The sequence below is a fragment of the Gadus chalcogrammus genome, chromosome 16 (assembly GCF_026213295.1).
Source record: "Gadus chalcogrammus isolate NIFS_2021 chromosome 16, NIFS_Gcha_1.0, whole genome shotgun sequence".
Lineage (NCBI taxonomy): Eukaryota > Metazoa > Chordata > Actinopteri > Gadiformes > Gadidae > Gadus > Gadus chalcogrammus.
The window spans coordinates 1359227-1377251 of NC_079427.1; the positions used below are offsets into that span (position 1 = coordinate 1359227).

General features: G+C 54.6%; 2 protein-coding genes across 4 annotated transcripts in view; one reads left to right on the top strand and one right to left on the bottom strand.

Annotated features, from left to right (window-relative positions):
- Positions 1-507: 507 nt before the first annotated feature.
- Positions 508-5197, top strand: LOC130406267 (ribonucleoside-diphosphate reductase large subunit). Its single transcript, XM_056611747.1, has 4 exons — positions 508-951; positions 1921-3902; positions 4057-4245; positions 4527-5197. The coding sequence occupies exons 1-4, from the start codon at positions 933-935 to the stop codon at positions 4713-4715; spliced, it is 2379 nt and encodes a 792-aa protein (XP_056467722.1). The 5' UTR covers positions 508-932; the 3' UTR covers positions 4716-5197.
- The window catches only part of sipa1l3 (signal-induced proliferation-associated 1 like 3), a 65950-nt gene continuing 52867 nt past the window's right edge, over positions 4943-18025 (bottom strand). For 2 of the 3 annotated variants that reach the window (XM_056611745.1, XM_056611744.1), the window contains 11 exons: positions 16504-16674; positions 15481-15605; positions 15104-15216; positions 13638-14149; positions 12123-12353; positions 11166-11328; positions 10608-10785; positions 10296-10460; positions 9591-9717; positions 9152-9233; positions 4943-8291 (listed from right to left, as the gene is read on the bottom strand). In XM_056611745.1, coding sequence (XP_056467720.1) covers positions 8145-8291; positions 9152-9233; positions 9591-9717; positions 10296-10460; positions 10608-10785; positions 11166-11328; positions 12123-12353; positions 13638-14149; positions 15104-15216; positions 15481-15605; positions 16504-16674 — 2014 coding nt within the window. In that variant the 3' untranslated portion in view covers positions 4943-8144. The remainder of the gene's footprint in view (positions 8292-9151; positions 9234-9590; positions 9718-10295; positions 10461-10607; positions 10786-11165; positions 11329-12122; positions 12354-13637; positions 14150-15103; positions 15217-15480; positions 15606-16503; positions 16675-18025) is intronic. The other variant, XM_056611746.1, reaches the window with a different exon arrangement.

Sequence of the window (18025 nt, forward strand, 5' to 3'; positions counted from 1 at the left end):
AAACCAGTGCAATCCCATTTCACACTTCCATCAAGAACACTCCCCCCCCCCCCCCCCCCCCCTCTTTTTATACAAACCGCCATTCCAAGTCGTTCATCCCCTCTGCAATTCGACTACTAAATGCTCCGTAGTTGTGTATGTGTATTTGTTGTTTGTATGTTACTGTGTCTGTACGCAAGCTGCTCAAACAAATTGCCCCTAGTGGGATAAATAAAGTTGTATTGTTGTATTGTTGTTGTTATTTATTATATATGTTATTTTAGATTATTATATTTAGACTTTATTATTTATTACAGACCCGTCAGTGTCATCCCTCAGTTGTGTTCGAAATCGTTCCCTATTCATTCACACACTATTCCCTATAGTGTTCATGATATAGTGCACTACATAGGGAACGAACAAACGAGAATTCGGACACTACGCTGAACATTTCTAAACGTCATGTGCGTCAGTGAATGCGCCGGGTATCTGTGTGACGCAGACAGATGCGCCCACATTATGTAAACAAACCGGCCACTCAAGAGGAAAGCTGGAGGTTGTATTGATGTTGAATGTTACATTTCCTTGATCACGTTTTTTTTATTAATTTTGAATGTTACATTTTCCATTTTAAATCCCAAATAAATTGTTGACACGTCTAAACGAAAGCCGGAGTCTCCATCATTGAATGTATTCGTTGTCGAGGTTATTCAGCTTCTTCTTCTCCTCCGGAAAGACACGACCCGGAAGCGAAACCTTTCTGAAGCGGAGGTCCATGAGCGTAATAAGACTATTGTGATTCTCCCGCGCGGATTTATGTCTTTAAAAGCAAGAAGCGCGCCTTTCTCATTCGCGCCTTATGTTCAACGTGAAGAGGGTCGCTCTCCTCTCTTTGTTATCAACTCTCCAACAACTTGGACTTAAACTTGACTAAGTCTCCTCCGGACCCCGACATGCATGTCATCAAAAGAGGTGCGTATCTTCTGTCTCTGAATAATGTTGAAGTTATAAGGTTCGTTAAAATGCTTTAACGTTACTGGCATCTGAGCCCCACCATGGATCCACCTGTGTAAGTTATACATGTATAAATAAATATGTATACATATTCAGTTTACCTCGTTACTTTACACTGTTGTTACATTCGAGCTGATCAGATGAACGCGGGAAAGAACCGCTTGTTAAGGTACTTTCTGTCTTTAAGTCCTCCTGAATATACGTTGTTTTGGTAGTTTAAACTACAAACAGTCTAGTAACGCAATGGTTCATTAGAGTCTAATTAACGACGTCGTTAAAGTATATCTGAGGGGTTACGGTTAGTGCGTGCTAAGTGCGACACGCTATTGCATCATTTCCTAACTGAGCGGTTCAATCTTTGAGCGGTTCAATCTTTGAGCGGTTCACTAACTGACAGATGTATTGAGTACTAGAGACCCCAGCTTGAGGAAAAATTAAGCCTAAGGGTAAACCTTGTTATCGAACAGCCCGGAAGCATAATTCTCACAAAGCCAAAGGGCACTTCCATCATAAGGTTTAGCACTAACTCCCGGTTAACTTGCTCAGGTTTGAATATTAACCAGCTACTTGGAATACCCCCCAGCTGACGGGATACAAGTATTTCTTATGTAAAAGAAAAAAGTGATTAGAGCACTTTACATCGCTGAGGTCTTTGTAAATTAAAGTGTCGGGGCCCCAAACTGCTCTGGCATTGATACTGGGTTTGATATGATTCGTACAATTTTAATAATTGTAACGAGTAAAGATTCAGCACATTAAAAAATGAATTTCAGTAAAAGCCTCAGCACTCATCAAAAATATGTAATGAAGTAGGGGGAACAAATGAATACTCCAGTGAAGTACGGATACAGCATTTTAGTGCTCAATTATAGTAGTAAAGTAGTTCCCTAACCGAACTGTTCCCTAACCTTCCCTCGTTCCTCCCAGATGGACGGCAGGAGCGCATCATGTTCGACAAGATCACGTCCCGCATCCAGAAGCTGTGCTACGGGCTGAACACGGACTTCGTGGACCCGACCCAGATCACCATGAAGGTGATCCAGGGGCTGTACAGCGGCGTGACCACGGTGGAGCTGGACACGCTGGCCGCCGAGATCACGGCCACGCTCACCACCAAGCACCCCGACTACGCCTGCCTGGCCGCCCGCATCGCCGTCTCCAACCTCCACAAGGAGACCAAGAAGGTGTTCAGCGACGTGATGGAGGACCTCTACAGCTACGTCAACCCGCTCAACGGCCGCCACTCGCCCATGATCTCCAAGGAGACGCTGGACATCGTCACGGACAACAAGGACCGCCTCAACTCCGCCATCATCTTCGACCGCGACTTCTCCTACAACTTCTTCGGCTTCAAGACACTGGAGCGCTCGTACCTGCTGAAGATCAACGGCAAGGTGGCGGAGCGGCCGCAGCACATGCTGATGAGGGTGGCGGTGGGCATCCACAAGAGGGACATCGACGCCGCCGTGGAGACGTACAACCTGCTGTCGGAGAAGTGGTTCACGCACGCCTCGCCCACGCTGTTCAACGCCGGCACCAACCGACCGCAGCTCAGCAGCTGCTTCCTGCTGGCCATGAAGGACGACAGCATCGAGGGCATCTACGACACGCTCAAGCAGTGCGCGCTCATCTCCAAGTCGGCGGGCGGCATCGGCGTGGCGGTGAGCTGCATCCGCGCCACGGGGAGCTACATCGCCGGCACCAACGGCAACTCCAACGGCCTGGTGCCCATGCTGCGCGTGTACAACAACACGGCGCGCTACGTGGACCAGGGCGGCAACAAGCGCCCCGGGGCCTTCGCCATGTACCTGGAGCCCTGGCACGCCGACGTCTTCGAGTTCCTGGAGCTGAAGAAGAACACGGGCAAGGAGGAGCAGCGCGCCCGCGACCTGTTCTACGGCATGTGGATCCCCGACCTGTTCATGAAGAGGGTGGAGTCCAACCAGGAATGGTCCCTGATGTGCCCCAACGACTGCCCCGGGCTGGACGAGTGCTGGGGGGAGGAGTTTGAGAAGCTGTACACCGGCTACGAGGCGGCGGGCAAGGCCAAGCGCGTGGTGAAGGCGCAGCAGGTGTGGCACGCCATCATCGAGTCGCAGACGGAGACGGGCACGCCCTACATGCTCTACAAGGACGCCTGCAACCGCAAGAGCAACCAGCAGAACCTGGGCTGCATCAAGTCCAGCAACCTGTGCACGGAGATCATCGAGTACACCAGCGGGGACGAGGTCGCCGTGTGCAACCTGGCCTCCATCGCGCTCAACATGTACGTGACGGCCGAGCGCACCTTCGACTTCAAGAAGCTGGCCAGCGTCACCAAGGTGATCGTGAAGAACCTCAACAAGATCATCGAGGTCAACTTCTACCCGGTGCCGGAGGGCGAGCGGTCCAACAAGCGGCACCGGCCAATCGGCATCGGCGTGCAGGGCCTGGCCGACGCCTTCATCCTGATGCGCTACCCCTTCGAGAGCCCGGAGGCGCAGCTCCTCAACAGGCACATCTTCGAGACCATCTACCACGCGGCACTGGAGTCGAGCTGCGAGCAGGCGGCGGAGCTGGGCCCGTACGAGACGTACCCGGGCTGCCCCGTCAGCAAGGGGGTGCTGCAGTACGACATGTGGGGCGTGACCCCCACCGACCTCTGGGACTGGAAGCTGCTCAAGGAGAAGATCGCCAAGCACGGCGTGAGGAACAGCCTGCTGCTGGCGCCCATGCCCACCGCCTCCACGGCACAGATCCTGGGCAACAACGAGTCCATCGAGCCCTACACCAGCAACCTGTACACCCGCAGGGTGCTCTCGGGAGAGTTCCAGATCATCAACCCCCACATGCTGAAGGACCTCACCGAGAGGGGGCTGTGGAGCGAGGAGATGAAGAACCAGCTCATCGCGCAGAACGGATCCATTCAGGTAAAGGCTGCACCTAGCGCGCAACACACGCATGACACTAAACGCACACACATCTAAACCTAAACACAAACATCCAAACGCACACACACCTAACCACACTCATTCTGCCGTGCTGTATGTTGACCTCATGCCGTCCGCCGCTGTCCCCCTGCAGGCCATCTCTGGGATCCCGGCGGACCTGAAGGAGCTCTACAAGACGGTGTGGGAGATCTCCCAGAAGACCATCCTGAAGATGGCCGCGGACCGCGGGGCGTACATCGACCAGAGCCAGTCGCTCAACATCCACATCGCAGAGCCCAACTACGGCAAGCTGACCAGCATGCACTTCTACGGCTGGAAACAGGTGAGTCCCCCTCCACTATCCCCTGGATTAACCTTTAATAGATCAACTCTTAAAGGGCTAATGTCACGCCACCAGGTGTGAGTGTGATGAGGCATTACAAGCCATAGGAAATCTGCCTTTTCCTGTTTGTCCGCATAGCTGTACGATGGATGGCCCACGAGTGAGGTCACGAGGCCACAGGGAAGGGCCGGTTCTCAAACGGCTTGTAATGACATCACCCCCTAACATACGCGCTCAAGAGCTTCAGGACACGTTAAGAGACGAGTCTCTCCCCCCTCCAGGGCCTGAAGACCGGCATGTACTACCTGCGGACGAAGCCGGCCGCAGCCCCCATCCAGTTCACGCTGAACAAGGACATGCTGAAGGAGGAGGCCCCGGCGGAGACGGCCGAGGAGGCCAAGGAGCGCAACACGGCCGCCATGGTCTGCTCCCTGGAGAACCGCGACGACTGCCTCATGTGTGGCTCCTAGTGCTCACTGAGGGAGGGGCTGTCACTGAGGGGGGGGAGGAGCCATCACTGAGGGAGGGGCTGTCACTGAGGGGGGGGAGGAGCCATCACTGAGGGAGGGGCTGTCACTGAGGGGGGGAGGAGCCATCACTGAGGGGAGGAGCCATCACTGGGGGGGAGGTGCTCTATGAAATAATTTCCACTTCCATGCACTCCTAGGAATTGTATATTTATCAAGGGTTCAATCGTCACTTTTTTTAACGTTCGAAATACTAGTTTGAGAAATCTTTGAAAAAAAATATTCATCTGATTCTGTTTGTTATTGCTCTATAATAAAACTGTAAAATGCAGCAATTGGTTCTGAAGTTATTTGGGAAGAATGAAAGCAGCAGAGGAATGAACTTCAACCGCTCAGTTCTACTACAGCAAGCGGCTACTACCTAAACACGCACCTTCTCCACGTGGTGTCTACGTGAACATGTAAAGACTGCAGGTCCTGTTAAACAGACGGGCAGATGACGTCATCAGAACCAGTCTTCACCAGCTGGGCCCAGGGGGTTTAGCCGCTGGTAAGGCCGGAAACGTGACTATCTGCTGCTCATCGTTACAAAGCCATCACTATGCGCTTGTGCTTAAAGAGGATGTATCGTAATGGCGAGGCGCACAGAGCTTTTGGCCGTGTTCTGTAAATATTCTCTAACCCCCCGGGTGCTCTACTGGCGGGCAAAGCAGAAAGGGGGTGGCATGAAAATTCCAGATCGGCGCGTCTGAGCTTTGTATTTTCAAAGGCAGTGCAGGATAGCTAGTGCTCGTTACACCTCTCAATTTCTAGCTACTAGGGACGCATAGGTAGGCAAGAGAAACTCATTGTTAGATAACCAAGATTATTTATTTTTTTTAATCGGTGAGCTCAATTTAATACTTGCGCATTAAGGGAACCTTGAAGCGAACTTTTAATTCTTGATCTGATATTTTACGGTACACCCACCCTCTTGTCGTTCACTACGATGAGGAAATGAAACACCAGAGAAATGCTTTTTTAAATATATTTTCTTATAAAATAATGAAAACATAATTTACACTTTAAATGTACACTCATTGATACAACCCCAAGCAAAACAAAGTTCAATCTAACACGTTTTAACCTCGGCCAGACGTCACAGAGCATACAATGGAATCGACACACAGTACCCTCTCATCTTCACTATTTTGTTATCAGATCCAAAAGTGGCCAATGTCTTTAAAAATAAATTATCAAAATATTAAACATCTAAAAAAGAAGCTTGTCTTGATGCATTACTGTGATCTGTGCAATACGGCTGCACTGCGCTATGCTCCACGCTCAGGTAATCATTAGCATCCATCGATTTGTATACAAAAACCAAAAAAAAGCATTGCCCCACCACATGCAAAGAAAACTAACGATTAAGACATTTATAAAAAACAAATCAACACCTATTAAGCTGCTTGGTTCAATGTCGTTCCCCGTCCAAGAAACAGTAAGAATGTAGAAGTTTTTAAAAGGATGCGTGTTGACACTTGACTTAACATCTCGCTCAATCTGCAATCCCCAAAACCAAAGAATATCAACTCTTGTAAAAAACCCTTCTGAACCAGAACCCATCCTGCAGGAAATCACCTTCTCGGACCCAATCCTCCTCTTCGAATAAGAACAACAGTGTTTTGTAATGAATCAATCTGTCGAAATTGACCGAAGCCTGAATCCCGGTGGGCCAAACTCTCACCACCTCCGAGGGTTTGTGAGCCTGTCCTGTCGGAAGCCTCGCTCGGAGCCCCAGAGACGGGTAGGATCGGCGGACCAGGGGACTCGAACACAGTGATTCCACGCGTATAAATATCAAGTCTTCCAAAAAGGTGGAGAGGGGAAAAGTCTCGTGTCCACCGAGTCTTCTCTGTCCTTCCCAGGATCAGAGAGAACGTGGATTGGTGCGTTGCCATCTATGAGTTGGGTGGGCGTCGTCCTGAGAGGGTTGGGGGCGGAGCTCCAGTTTGATCCGGTGGGGTTGTGACAGGGTGAATCGTCCACGGGGGTGTAGACATGAACAGTACAAGTGAGAGTAAAACGCACCCCAGCTGAGATTTCTGGAAAGCTTTTCATTCAGTACCAGTTTTTTTTGATTAAACACAAAATACATTTCTGTATTAAAAATAAAATATTATATATAAGTAGGGTATTGTCAAACGGGCTAGCAGTATAAATAGCGTATTTTATGATCGTTTAGGTTTAGGACTTAGAAAACACTCAGTCGCACTTCATTTTCTCATCAGCCACTCAACGGATATGTACACGAAGACACTGAAGCTACGGTCTCTAACTGAAGACCACGCAGAACTTCAGTTTGTACAACACCATGTACTCTCATATTTGTTCATTTTCATTGGTTCTTTTTGATTATAGAAAACAATTGTCCCTTGTCATAAAGTCCGGTTCCAAAGACCCTCCGAAATCGGACGACAGGACGTAAAACAGAGAAGAGAAACAACATCTGGAGAATCGAGATTAAGATTAACTGTGGAAATCCACCAGATCCGGCATCACTGAGCTCATGACATCAATTCGTTTCCCGCTCGCTACACAAGCTGATGGCTTGTGTGTCACCAGTATGCATCTCTCTCTCACACACGCGCACACACACACACACACCCCAGCTGACTTGCATCAGAACAGTATTAGGCCTTCCTCAGATAATGAGTGTTCCCCTACTCCTACGTCCCTGGGCTCTGAGCGTATAGATATATAGATGTACAGTAAGCATTACAGTATAGAAAAATAAACAGGTACAGCCAGAGGACAGCCTGGAGAGACATATTGAAGACCATTTTGGTGGAGCGCGGAGAGAGGGTGTGCGTGTGTGTGTGCGCGTGCGTGTGCGTGTGCGTGTGTGTGTGTGTGTGGAGAGGGGGGGGGCACAATAGGCGTGTTTAAAGTGTTGGGCTCACATTTACAAAATATTTATATATTTTTGTCCTCCCTTTTAAAAGTTCTTCGTAGTTCTCTCCTGTTTAAGGCGGTCCAGTTTAAAGTGGAGGGAGGAATCTAGCAGGAGAGTCAACGTGTTGAACAGCGCATTACTGCAGCTTAAAACCAGTCCTCATGTCTGGAGGGACTCCATCTTTAAACCAGTCCTCATGTCTGGAGGGACTCCAGCTTTAAACCAGTCCTCATTTCTAGAGGGACTCCATCTTTAAACCAGTCCTCATATCTAGTGGGACTCCATCTTTAAACCAGTCCTCATATCTAGTGGGACTCCATCTTTAAACCAGTCCTCATATCTAGTGGGACTCCATCTTTAAACCAGTCCTCATGTCTAGAGGGACTCCATCTTTAAACCAGTCCTCATATCTAGTGGGACTCCATCTTTAAACCAGTCTCCTTCAGCGTCTTCCAAAATCCTCTCCTCCGACATCGCCGGCGTCCTGGTGTGTGAGGTCACATCCTGTCGGGCTGCGGGCTGGCGAACAGCATGCTGAACTTGCGGAGCTGCTCGCTGGCGGAGGAGCTCTCCTCCTGCAGCCGCTGGTTGTTCTGACGGAGGTCTGCCATCTCCGCCATCAGCACCACCTTGTCCTTCTTCTCCTGCAGGGTTGGATGGTAAACGGACCGCATTTATACCGCGCTTCGCTAACCAGCGGCCACTCAAAGCGCTCTACGATACCGCCTCACGTTCACCTAATCATGCACACATTCACACACCGACGGCGGAGTCAGCCAATCAGGGCAGAGGACAGAGGGCTCCGACCTTCTCCTGCTCCTCTAAGAGGAGCAGGAGAAGGGGACGACCCCTAGAGGAGCTGGGGGAGGAGGAGGAGGACCCCTAGAGGAGCTGGAAGAGGACGGGAGGACCCCCCCTAGAGGAGCTGGAGGAGGAGGGGAGGACAGAGACACTCCCTAGAGGAGCTGGAGGAGGAGGAGGAGGACCCCTAGAGGAGCTGGAGGAGGAGGGGAGGACCCCTAGAGGAGCTGGAGGAGGAGGGGAGGACCCCTAGAGGAGCTGGAGGAGGAGGGGAGGACCCCTAGAGGAGCTGGAGGAGGACAGAGACACTCCCTAGAGGAGCTGGAGGAGGAGGAGGAGGACCCCTAGAGGAGCTGGAAGAGGACGGGAGGACCCCTAGAGGAGCTGGAGGAGGAGGGGAGGACCCCTAGAGGAGCTGGAAGAGGACGGGAGGACCCCTAGAGGAGCTGGAGGAGGAGGGGAGGACCCCTAGAGGAGCTGGAGGAGGAGGGGAGGACCCCCTCTAGAGGAGCTGGAGGAGGACAGAGACACTCCCTAGAGGAGCTGGAGGAGGACAGAGACACTCCCTAGAGGAGCTGGAGGAGGAGGGGAGGACCCCCCCTAGAGGAGCTGGAGGAGGAGGGGAGGACCCCCCCTAGAGGAGCTGGAGGAGGAGGGGAGGACCCCTAGAGGAGCTGGAGGAGGACAGAGGGAGGTCTCTTACCTTCTCCAGGTCGGTGTTGAGCTGCTTCAGCTTCACCTCCAGGTGGTGCAGGCGTCCCGGCAGGTCGTGGTTCACCTCGTCGCTGAGGAGACACACGCAGTAACATGAAGGGATGAACGAGACTCTGTGGTTCAGGGGTCCTCTACTCAGTCCTCAGACCCACAGGGCAGTACCGGCTTCAGCCGCCAGGTGGCAGCGTCGGTGTGCGTGTGTAATGAACCTTCACTGCAGAAGAAGAGCTCTAACATTATCTCACCGTCAGGGGATCGAAACAAAACCTAAGGATAACTTTAAGGAGCAGGTTAGTCGTTATAACCCTTGGTGTGTGTGTGTGTGTGTGTGTGTGTGTGTGTGTGTGTGTGTGTGTGTGTGTGTGTGTGTGTGTGTGTGTGTGTGTGTGTGTGTGTGTGTGTGTGTGTGTGTGTGTGCGCGCCCCTACCCGCTGAAGGTGGGCGTGGTCCGCGGCGTCTGCGGCGTCTGGAACTGGACCGGACTGACGGACGGACGCAGGTCCTGACCTCCGACCGGAGGCTCCGTCAGCGAGAAGAGAGACACTGCCCTCTGAACTGCACACACACACACACACACACACACACACACACACACACACACACACACACACACACGCGCACACGCACACAGGAGAGACACACACACACACACAAACACACACAGAATACACACACACACAGGAGAGACACACACACACACACACAAACACACACAGAATACACACACACACAAATTAGCTGTAGCACAACCAGGTCCATGGTGTTTGTTTGTTGTTTGTTGGCATAGAGACACACTGGGTAACACACACACACACACACACACACACACACACACACACACACACACACACACACACACACACACACACACACACACACACACACACACACACACACACACACACACACACACACACACACGGTGGTGAAGGAGGTCCTCATTCTCTGGGTTCCTGAGGACAGACCACACACACTCTCCTTCCCAGGGTCTAATGCCAACACACACACACACACACACACACACCCTCCCTCCCCCCCCCCCCCCCCCCCCCCCGTATCATCCCTGCGTGGCTTAGCCCCGGTGCGGCGGTGCTAAAGGGTCAGAGGTCAGAGGTCAAAGGGGGCGTCCTCACCCTCCCCCTCACCTTCGTAGGCGCGGGCGGCGCTGACCAGGCTGGTCCACTCCAGCCCCCCCCCGCTGGTGTCCGGGAGCGGCATCAGCCCCGGGTCCAGCCGCCGCAGGGGGGGCACCTGGTCCCGCCCCTCCACCAGGGAGAGCTCCGAGGAGGAGAGGGCCGCTGGGGGGGGGAGAGAGGGGGGGGGGAGGAGGAGAGGGGGAGGGGGGGGGGGAGAGAGGGAGTTAACTCTGATCTGCCGGCTGGTGGTTGGCCCCCCCTGGAGGTTAGATCACCCCCCCCCCCCCGTCCCAGCGCCCCCCCGCTCACCTTTCTTGGCCCCCTGGCCCCCGGGGGGGGGCCCGTGGGGCTTGCGGGTGGGCAGGGTGCAGGTGAAGAGGACGTCGGCGGGGGCGCCCACGCTCTCCGCCGCCGCGTAGCTGGCGTCACGGCGCCCGCTGCACAGCGACTCGTCTGAGAAGGTCCTCTGGAGGGGGCGCCTGGGGGACTGGGGGGGGGAGGGGGGAGAGGGGGAGAGAGGGGGGGGAGGGAGAGGGGGGGAGAGAGGGGAGAGGGGGGGAGAGAGAGAGGGAGGGTGAGGTGACCCTCCAGATAGAGGACTGCCGGCGGGACCGACCCTTCTCTGAGTTACTACGAGTTCATCTTCAGTCTTTTGTCTTCAGTCGGTGTCTCTCGGGGGGGTACGGTCTCTCTCGGGGGGGTACGTACGGTCTCTCTCTGGGGGGGGTACGTACGGTGTCTCTCGGGGGGGGGGGGGTACGTACGGTGTCTCTCTCTGGGGGGGGGTACGGTCTCTCTCTGGGGGGGGGTACGTACGGTGTCTCTCTCTGGGGGGGGTACGGTCTCTCTCTGGGGGGGGGTACGTACGGTGTCTCTCGGGGGGGCGTCGACCGGGTAGTCCATGATGATGAGCTTCTTCAGGTCGTCCTCCACGGTGCTCTTGTAGGTCCTCCGCGGGGAGCGCAGGTCCCTCAGCGACGCCCGCAGACGCGGCTGGCCGAACACGTTCTTGGAGTTCAGCTCCACCTGCCTGTGGGGGGGGGGGGGGGGGGGGGGGTCAGCACCGGCTCTGAGAAGAGGTCCCTTCTCTGCCCCTCCCAACGGGCCTCGGTTCACCACCATGGCGATGGAACTACCTCAAACCAGGACATCAATTCCACACAAGACCTCACGCTCAGAACTCACTGAAGGTCGATTGTCCAATCGCATGGCCGAACACACGCTCATATGCATAAAGTTGCATTAACTGAAGTTCAACCTCTGTGCCTGCCCTTTACAAGCGGCGCGATCAGCCGCCCGCACGCCAGCCTTCCCAGAAGCCCTTGCCCCACGGGAGCACGTGTCCAGACGAGTCCGATATAAGGGACGAGGTGAGGGTCCCATTGGAGGCCACGTGCTTGGTGGGGCCTGAAGCATTAGTTTACAGGTTGCTAAAGGTCCAATGGCATGCCACCAGGTGTGGTGTGATTAGCTGCTAAAAGCCGTTTTGGAAATCTGCCCCTTATGACATCACAGGTGGGCGTGTCCACCTAGATGTGTGATGGATGGATGAACAACGTTGGCTACAGTCCACTGGGTAGGCTGGTAGACGGATCTATCCAGCACACATCTAGGTGGACACGCCCACCTGTGATGGGCAGATAAGGGGCAGATTTCCAAAACGGCTCGTACCGGCTAATCACACCACACCTGGTGGCATGCCATGGGACCTTTAATGTAAAGGAATATAAAGAGGACTACTTTCTACCTAGTTGGCTAAGTAGTACTAGTTGTAGTTAAGTTATAGAATAATACGGTGCTAGATGGTGCGACGCGGTCACGTACTTCTTGCTGCCGTTGTCAGAGCTGGAGGTCGTGGGGATGACCAGGCCGGAGAGGCCGTTGTCCTCCGGTTGCCACGCCGACGTCCTGCTCTTCCCGTAGAAGCTTTTGGGGGCGGAGCTGGAGAGGGGGGCGGAGTTCAGCAGGGCCAGGGTGGGCGTGGCCGCGGAGGCTCTGGCGGGACGGCCCTGGTCGGAGGAGGGTGTCTGGTACCCCTGGGGGGTGTAGCAGCCCCTGGGGGGGGGGGGGGGGGGGGAGACGACGGGGTCAACCGGGACATCGGGGTACCGGGGAACCCATTAGAGCCCCTCGACGGAGGAGACTCACGACTCACTGGATCAGAGCTCACCTGGTCTCTGCAGAGCCCAGAGACCAGGTGAGCTCACGTCCCCGGTGGAAATCAGGCTTTACAGTATTAGGGGGGGGGGGGGGGGGGACTCTGCATAGTCCTAATCCTAGTCCCCCTAATACTGTAAAGCCTGATTTCCTCCGGGGACGTCTTGGCCGCGGCCCCCGCTGCTGATCGCTGCCCCTCTAATCAATGAGACCATTCCCACCGGGCGCGGCTGCGGAACGTCTCAGCAGCGTCCCAGGAGCAGCTCGCCGTGCCGCAGCGCTATCGTTCCGTTAGCGCACTTCTATTTTCAGCAACACGAGCCGTTGCTGAACTGCGTCAATTTCAACAGAGCAGATCGAGCCGGGCAGGAAGTGAAATAGTGAAAGCCAGAGAGCATCCGGTCAATTCTCAAAATAAAACACAATTCTCAGCTCATGTAGCCTATCACAACTTCACATCAACATTACGTCATGACCGGTGGCACCAGGTCAGCAGTCAATCGATCAAAGGGTCTCAGAGGGTCGGCAACACGGACGACGAGAGACTCATTGTCGAAGTGGAGCAACATAAAATAATTTATGAAGGACAATGTCAGAAAGGGCAAAGCCTGGCATTTAATCGCAGTAGTTTTGGGAGTGGAAGGTGAGTACATTAGGTTTAGGATTATCTCGTGATCTCGTGTGAATACGGCTGGCTCGCAAGGCAGCGCTACGCTGCCGTTACGCGCCCGGTGGAAATTGACGCAGGGCAGAGTTCACAGCCGTTCCGCGGCGCGTGCGTCCCCGGTGGAAATCAGGCGTACGACTTCTTCCTTGGTGGAAACCACGGTGAATAAAGAAGAGTACAAAGCAGAATATACATAAACACATCGCTACATCTCCCAGACCACCGGTACGGTACGGTACCTGTAACGAAGCATCGTGTTCTAGGTGTTGCGCCTAGCGCCCGGTGATAGCTCGGTACAGTCCACCACCACCGACTGAGTCCTTTAATCCGGCCGGACAGACGCGCTGGTTTGTGTGTTTAAAGTGAGTCTGTGTGCGTTCATAACCGGGGGGGGGGGGGGGGAGGGGCTTAGCCACACATCCCTGGTGGCAGCTGGCCTGACAGCCTGTCGCTGCGCGGGGTTTAGCTGGCCTTACCGGACAGAACCGGCTGAGCTCCCCGGTGACGTCTCTTACCTCCGGTGGAACGGGTCCGCCTTGTCCGCGCTGGAGCCGGGCGGCGGGAACGTCCTGGTCCGGTATCCTTTGTTCTGATTGGCCGGTGAAGATTCCCGCCTCCGGCCCTCGCCGCTGCCGGCGCTGCCCCCCCCGCTCCTCACCACGGAGGGGGGGTCCTGGGGCCCGCCCAGCGACCCCTGACCCAGGTACCCCTGGACCGTGAGCACCGGCCCCAGGAGCCCCGGGCCCAGCACCCCCAGGGTGAGGGGCTTGTGGGAGGGGCCGGCAGGGGGGGGGCGGGCGTGGTGGGTGAAGTGGGGCGGGGCGTCGATGCCGCTGTCGCTGGAGCCGCCCTTGTTGAAGGGGTCGGGGTCGGCGGGGTCGGGGGCGTCGCCCGGGCCCCCGCCCCCGTTGCCCATGACCTCCCCCCCCCGGGGGGCGCCGTCGAACCAGCGCTCGTCGCTGTGGCCGCTGGACGCGTTGCTGGACAGCGTGTTGCTGCTGGAGTGGCTGGAGTACTGAGCCTCGCCCTGCAGACCAGAGCAGTGGAGCACAGAGCCGTCAGACACAGAGCAGTCAGACCCGAGCAGTGGAGCACAGAGCCGTCAGACACAGAGCAGTCAGACCAGAGCAGTGGAGCACAGAGCAGTCAGACACAGAGCAGTCAGACCAGAGCAGTGGAGCACAGAGCCGTCAGACCAGAGCAGTGGAGCACAGAGCCGTCAAGACACAGAGCAGTCAGACCAGAGCAGTGGAGCACAGAGCCATCAGACACAGAGCAGTCAGACCAGAGCAGTGGAGCACAGAGCAGTGATACCAGAGCAGTGGAACACAGAGCAGTCAGACCAGAGCAGTGGAGCACAGAGCGGTCAGACACAGAGCCGTCAAGACACAGAGCAGTCAGACCAGAGCAGTGGAGCACAGAGCCGTCAAGACACAGAGCAGTCAGACCAGAGCAGTGGAGCACAGAGCAGTCAGACCGGAGCAGTGGAGCACAGAGCAGTCAGACCGGAGCAGTGGAGCACAGAGCAGTGGAACACAGAGCAGTCAGACAGAGCCGTCAGACACAGAGCAGTCAAACACAGAGTAGTCAGACAAGAGCAGTCGAACACAGAGCAGTCAGAGACAGAGCAGTCAGACAGAGCAGTCAGACAGAGCAGTCAGACACAGAGCAGTCAGACACAGAGCAGTCAGACAGAGCAGTCAGACACAGAGCAGTCAGACACAGACCAGTCAGACACAGCAGTCAGACACAGACCAGTCAGACACTGAGCAGTCGGATAGAGCATTCAGACACTGAGCAGTCAGCCACAGAGCAGTCAGACCAGAGCAGTCGAGCACAGAGCCGTCAGACCACAGCAGTCGAACACAGAGACAACCCATAGACTAGGAGATGAAACACAGAGCTCCTCTCCTGCACCAGGAGAGGATGTGAGGAGACAGAGACCCATGTAGGGACGCGTTAGGACGGGTTTGGGTCTGACCTTTGAGTGCCTGTTGGGAGAGTCCTTCCCCGGGACGTCATGCCTGGGGGGCCTTCGCTGCCCCCCCCCTGCACCCATCCCTCGAGACGGCACTGGGACATGCCAGATAGGCTCTGCGAACACACAAACTATTTAGTAAACCCTATAACTAGCACGACTATAGTTAAAACTGACAACACATGCGGGTGTTGGTAGATGTGTGCATCCATGTGTGTGTGCACACGTACGTGGGTGTGTGTGTGTGTGTGTGTGTGTGTCACTGAATGTGTGTGCACAATAGCGTGTGTGTGCGTACGTGTACATGTTTGTGTGTATGTGCACGAGTGTGTTTCTGTGTACGTCGGTGCGTGTGTGCGTGTGTGCGTGCGTGTGTGTACCTGGTTTGCAGCGCTCCATCGTGCTCTCCTGGCTGGTGAAGCCAGACGATGACTCTCCGCTGGAGGTCACGTCCAGCGCCATGGGGGGCTCGTAGCCCACCAGGGGGCGCTGTCCCGGGACGAACCTACACACACACACACACACACACACACACACACACACACACACACACACACACACACACACACACACACACACACACACACACACACACACACACACACACACACACACACACACACACACAGTGATGAGAGGCTGACAGACGCCACGTCTCACAGATTCGTCCCTTTGTTCGGGGCGCTGGAGGCGGAGCTTCAGGGTTTTTGTGGTCTGGGTTCCGCCGCTCCTCGGCCGTTGTGCGGGAAACGAGTTCCTCAGGTCCGACCGGGCGTCCAAACCCCCCCCCCCCCACCACGTTCAGCGCTACAGCCTCCCACACACAACAGCCTCTCTCTGTTCACAGGCTCTTGAGGAGCGCCTAATGGGGAGCGTTTAGGGAGCGGAGAGCAGTCATTACAGACGGGAGGACAGGCTGAGTCAACACCGCCGGGGGCGTAGAGGAGGGGTGAGACACACACTGAACACACACACAAAGAACACACACACACACACACTGAACACACACACACAAAGAACACACACTGAACACACACACACAAAGAACACACACACACTGAACACACACACACAAAGAACACACACACACTGAAGACACACACACTGAACACACACACACTGAAGACACACACACTGAACACACACACACACAAAGAACACACACTGAACACACACATAAACACACACACTGAACACACACACACACACACACACACACACTGAACACACACACTCACACACACACACACACACACACACACAATGAACACACACACACACACACACACACACAAACACACACTGAACACGCAAACACACACACACACACACACCCACACACAGAACACACACACACACACACACTGAACACACACACACACACTGAACACAGACACACACACCTGTCGGGGGAGGGCTTGTAGCGTAGGAAGGGGCCGAGGCCGGGGGCGCCGTGGGGGCCCAGCAGCCCGGGGGAGGGGGAGGAGAAGCTGGCTGAGGGGTTCCTGTAGGGCAGCGGCCGCTCGCCCCCTGCTGGGGACACCGTGTACTGGTTCTCCGGGTAGCTCACCGGCCTGGGAGGGGGGGAGGGGGGAGGGGGGGAGAACACGGGTCAGAGACGCACGCGGTGCCCACGGAGTCACTGGGGAGGCGGACGGGGTGTGAGTGTGTGTGTGTGTGTGTGTTCAGTGTGTGAGTGTGTGTGTGTTCAGTGCGTGAGTGTGTGTGTGTGTTCAGTGTGTGAGTGTGTGTGTGTTCAGTGTGTGTGTGTGTGTGTGTGTGTGTGTGTGTGTGTGTGTGTGTGTGTGTGTGTGTGTGTGTGTTCAGTCTGTGTGTGAGTGTATGTGTTCAGTGCGTGTGTGTGTGTGTGTGTGTTCAGTGTGTGTGCGTGTGCGTGTTCAGTGTGTGTGTGTTCAGTGTGTGAGTGTGTGTGTGTTCAGTGTGTGTGTGTGTGTGTGTGTGTGTGTGTGTGTGTGTTCAGTGCGTGTGTGTGTGTGTGTGTGTTCAGTGTGTGTGTGTGCGTGTTCAGTCTGTGTGTGTGTATGTGTTCAGTGTGCGTGTGTGTTCAGTTTATGTGTTCAGTGTGTGTGTGTGTGTGTGTGTGTGTATGTGTTCAGTGTGCGTGTGTGTGTGTGTGTGTTCAGTTTATGTGTTCAGTGTGTGTGTGTGTGTGTGAGCCCAATGGCAATAATGAGATTACAACTTCAATGAACCAAAACAAATTAAAATAATGACAGAAAGTAATGAGTTGTAGGAATAACAATTGCAGATTTGTGTTAACACGTGTAAACAGAACTGCCCTGTAATGAGGATTAAGATAGAGAACCTGACAGGACTGGACTTGAACCAACACTTTATCCTAACTCCTTGATGTTTATCCATGGATCACTTAGCCTTAATGAGACCTGCAGTGAACTCAGGTCGTTAATGAGACCTGCAGTGAACTCAGGTCGTTAATGAGACCTGCAGTGAACTCAGGTCGTTAATGAGACCTGCAGTGAACTCAGGTCGTTAATGAGAGCTGCAGTGAACTCAGATCGTTAATGAGAGCTGCAGTGAACTCAGGTCGTTTAGGAGAGCTGCAGTGAGCTCAGATCGTTAATGAGACCTGCAGTGAGCTCAGGTCGGTAATGAGAGCTGCAGTGAACTCAGGTCGTTAATGAGAGCTGCAGTGAGCTCAGATACAGGTCGTTACTAGAGTTCGTTAAGGGGCAGAATGGCCGACTCATCTTTCTCCAGCATGTCTCCAGGTTAAGCCCTTCTTCATCAGCATGTCTGTGATGCTCCACAGGGCTATACAGAGACCGGTACCAGTCCCAGTGCAGCACAGGGCTATACTGGGACCGGTACCAGTCCCAGTGCAGCACAGGGCTATACTGGGACCGGTACTGGTCCAGTGCCCAGATCAACCCTGGGGTTAGTCGC

What these genes read in the sequence shown, in the direction of transcription:
- LOC130406267 (XM_056611747.1), top strand. An exon ending in CGCAGAACGGATCCATTCAG is followed by an intron (nt 3,903 to 4,056) that starts GTAAAGGCTGCA and finishes GTCCCCCTGCAG; the next exon opens with GCCATCTCTGGGATCCCGGC. An exon ending in ACTTCTACGGCTGGAAACAG is followed by an intron (nt 4,246 to 4,526) that starts GTGAGTCCCCCT and finishes TCCCCCCTCCAG; the next exon opens with GGCCTGAAGACCGGCATGTA.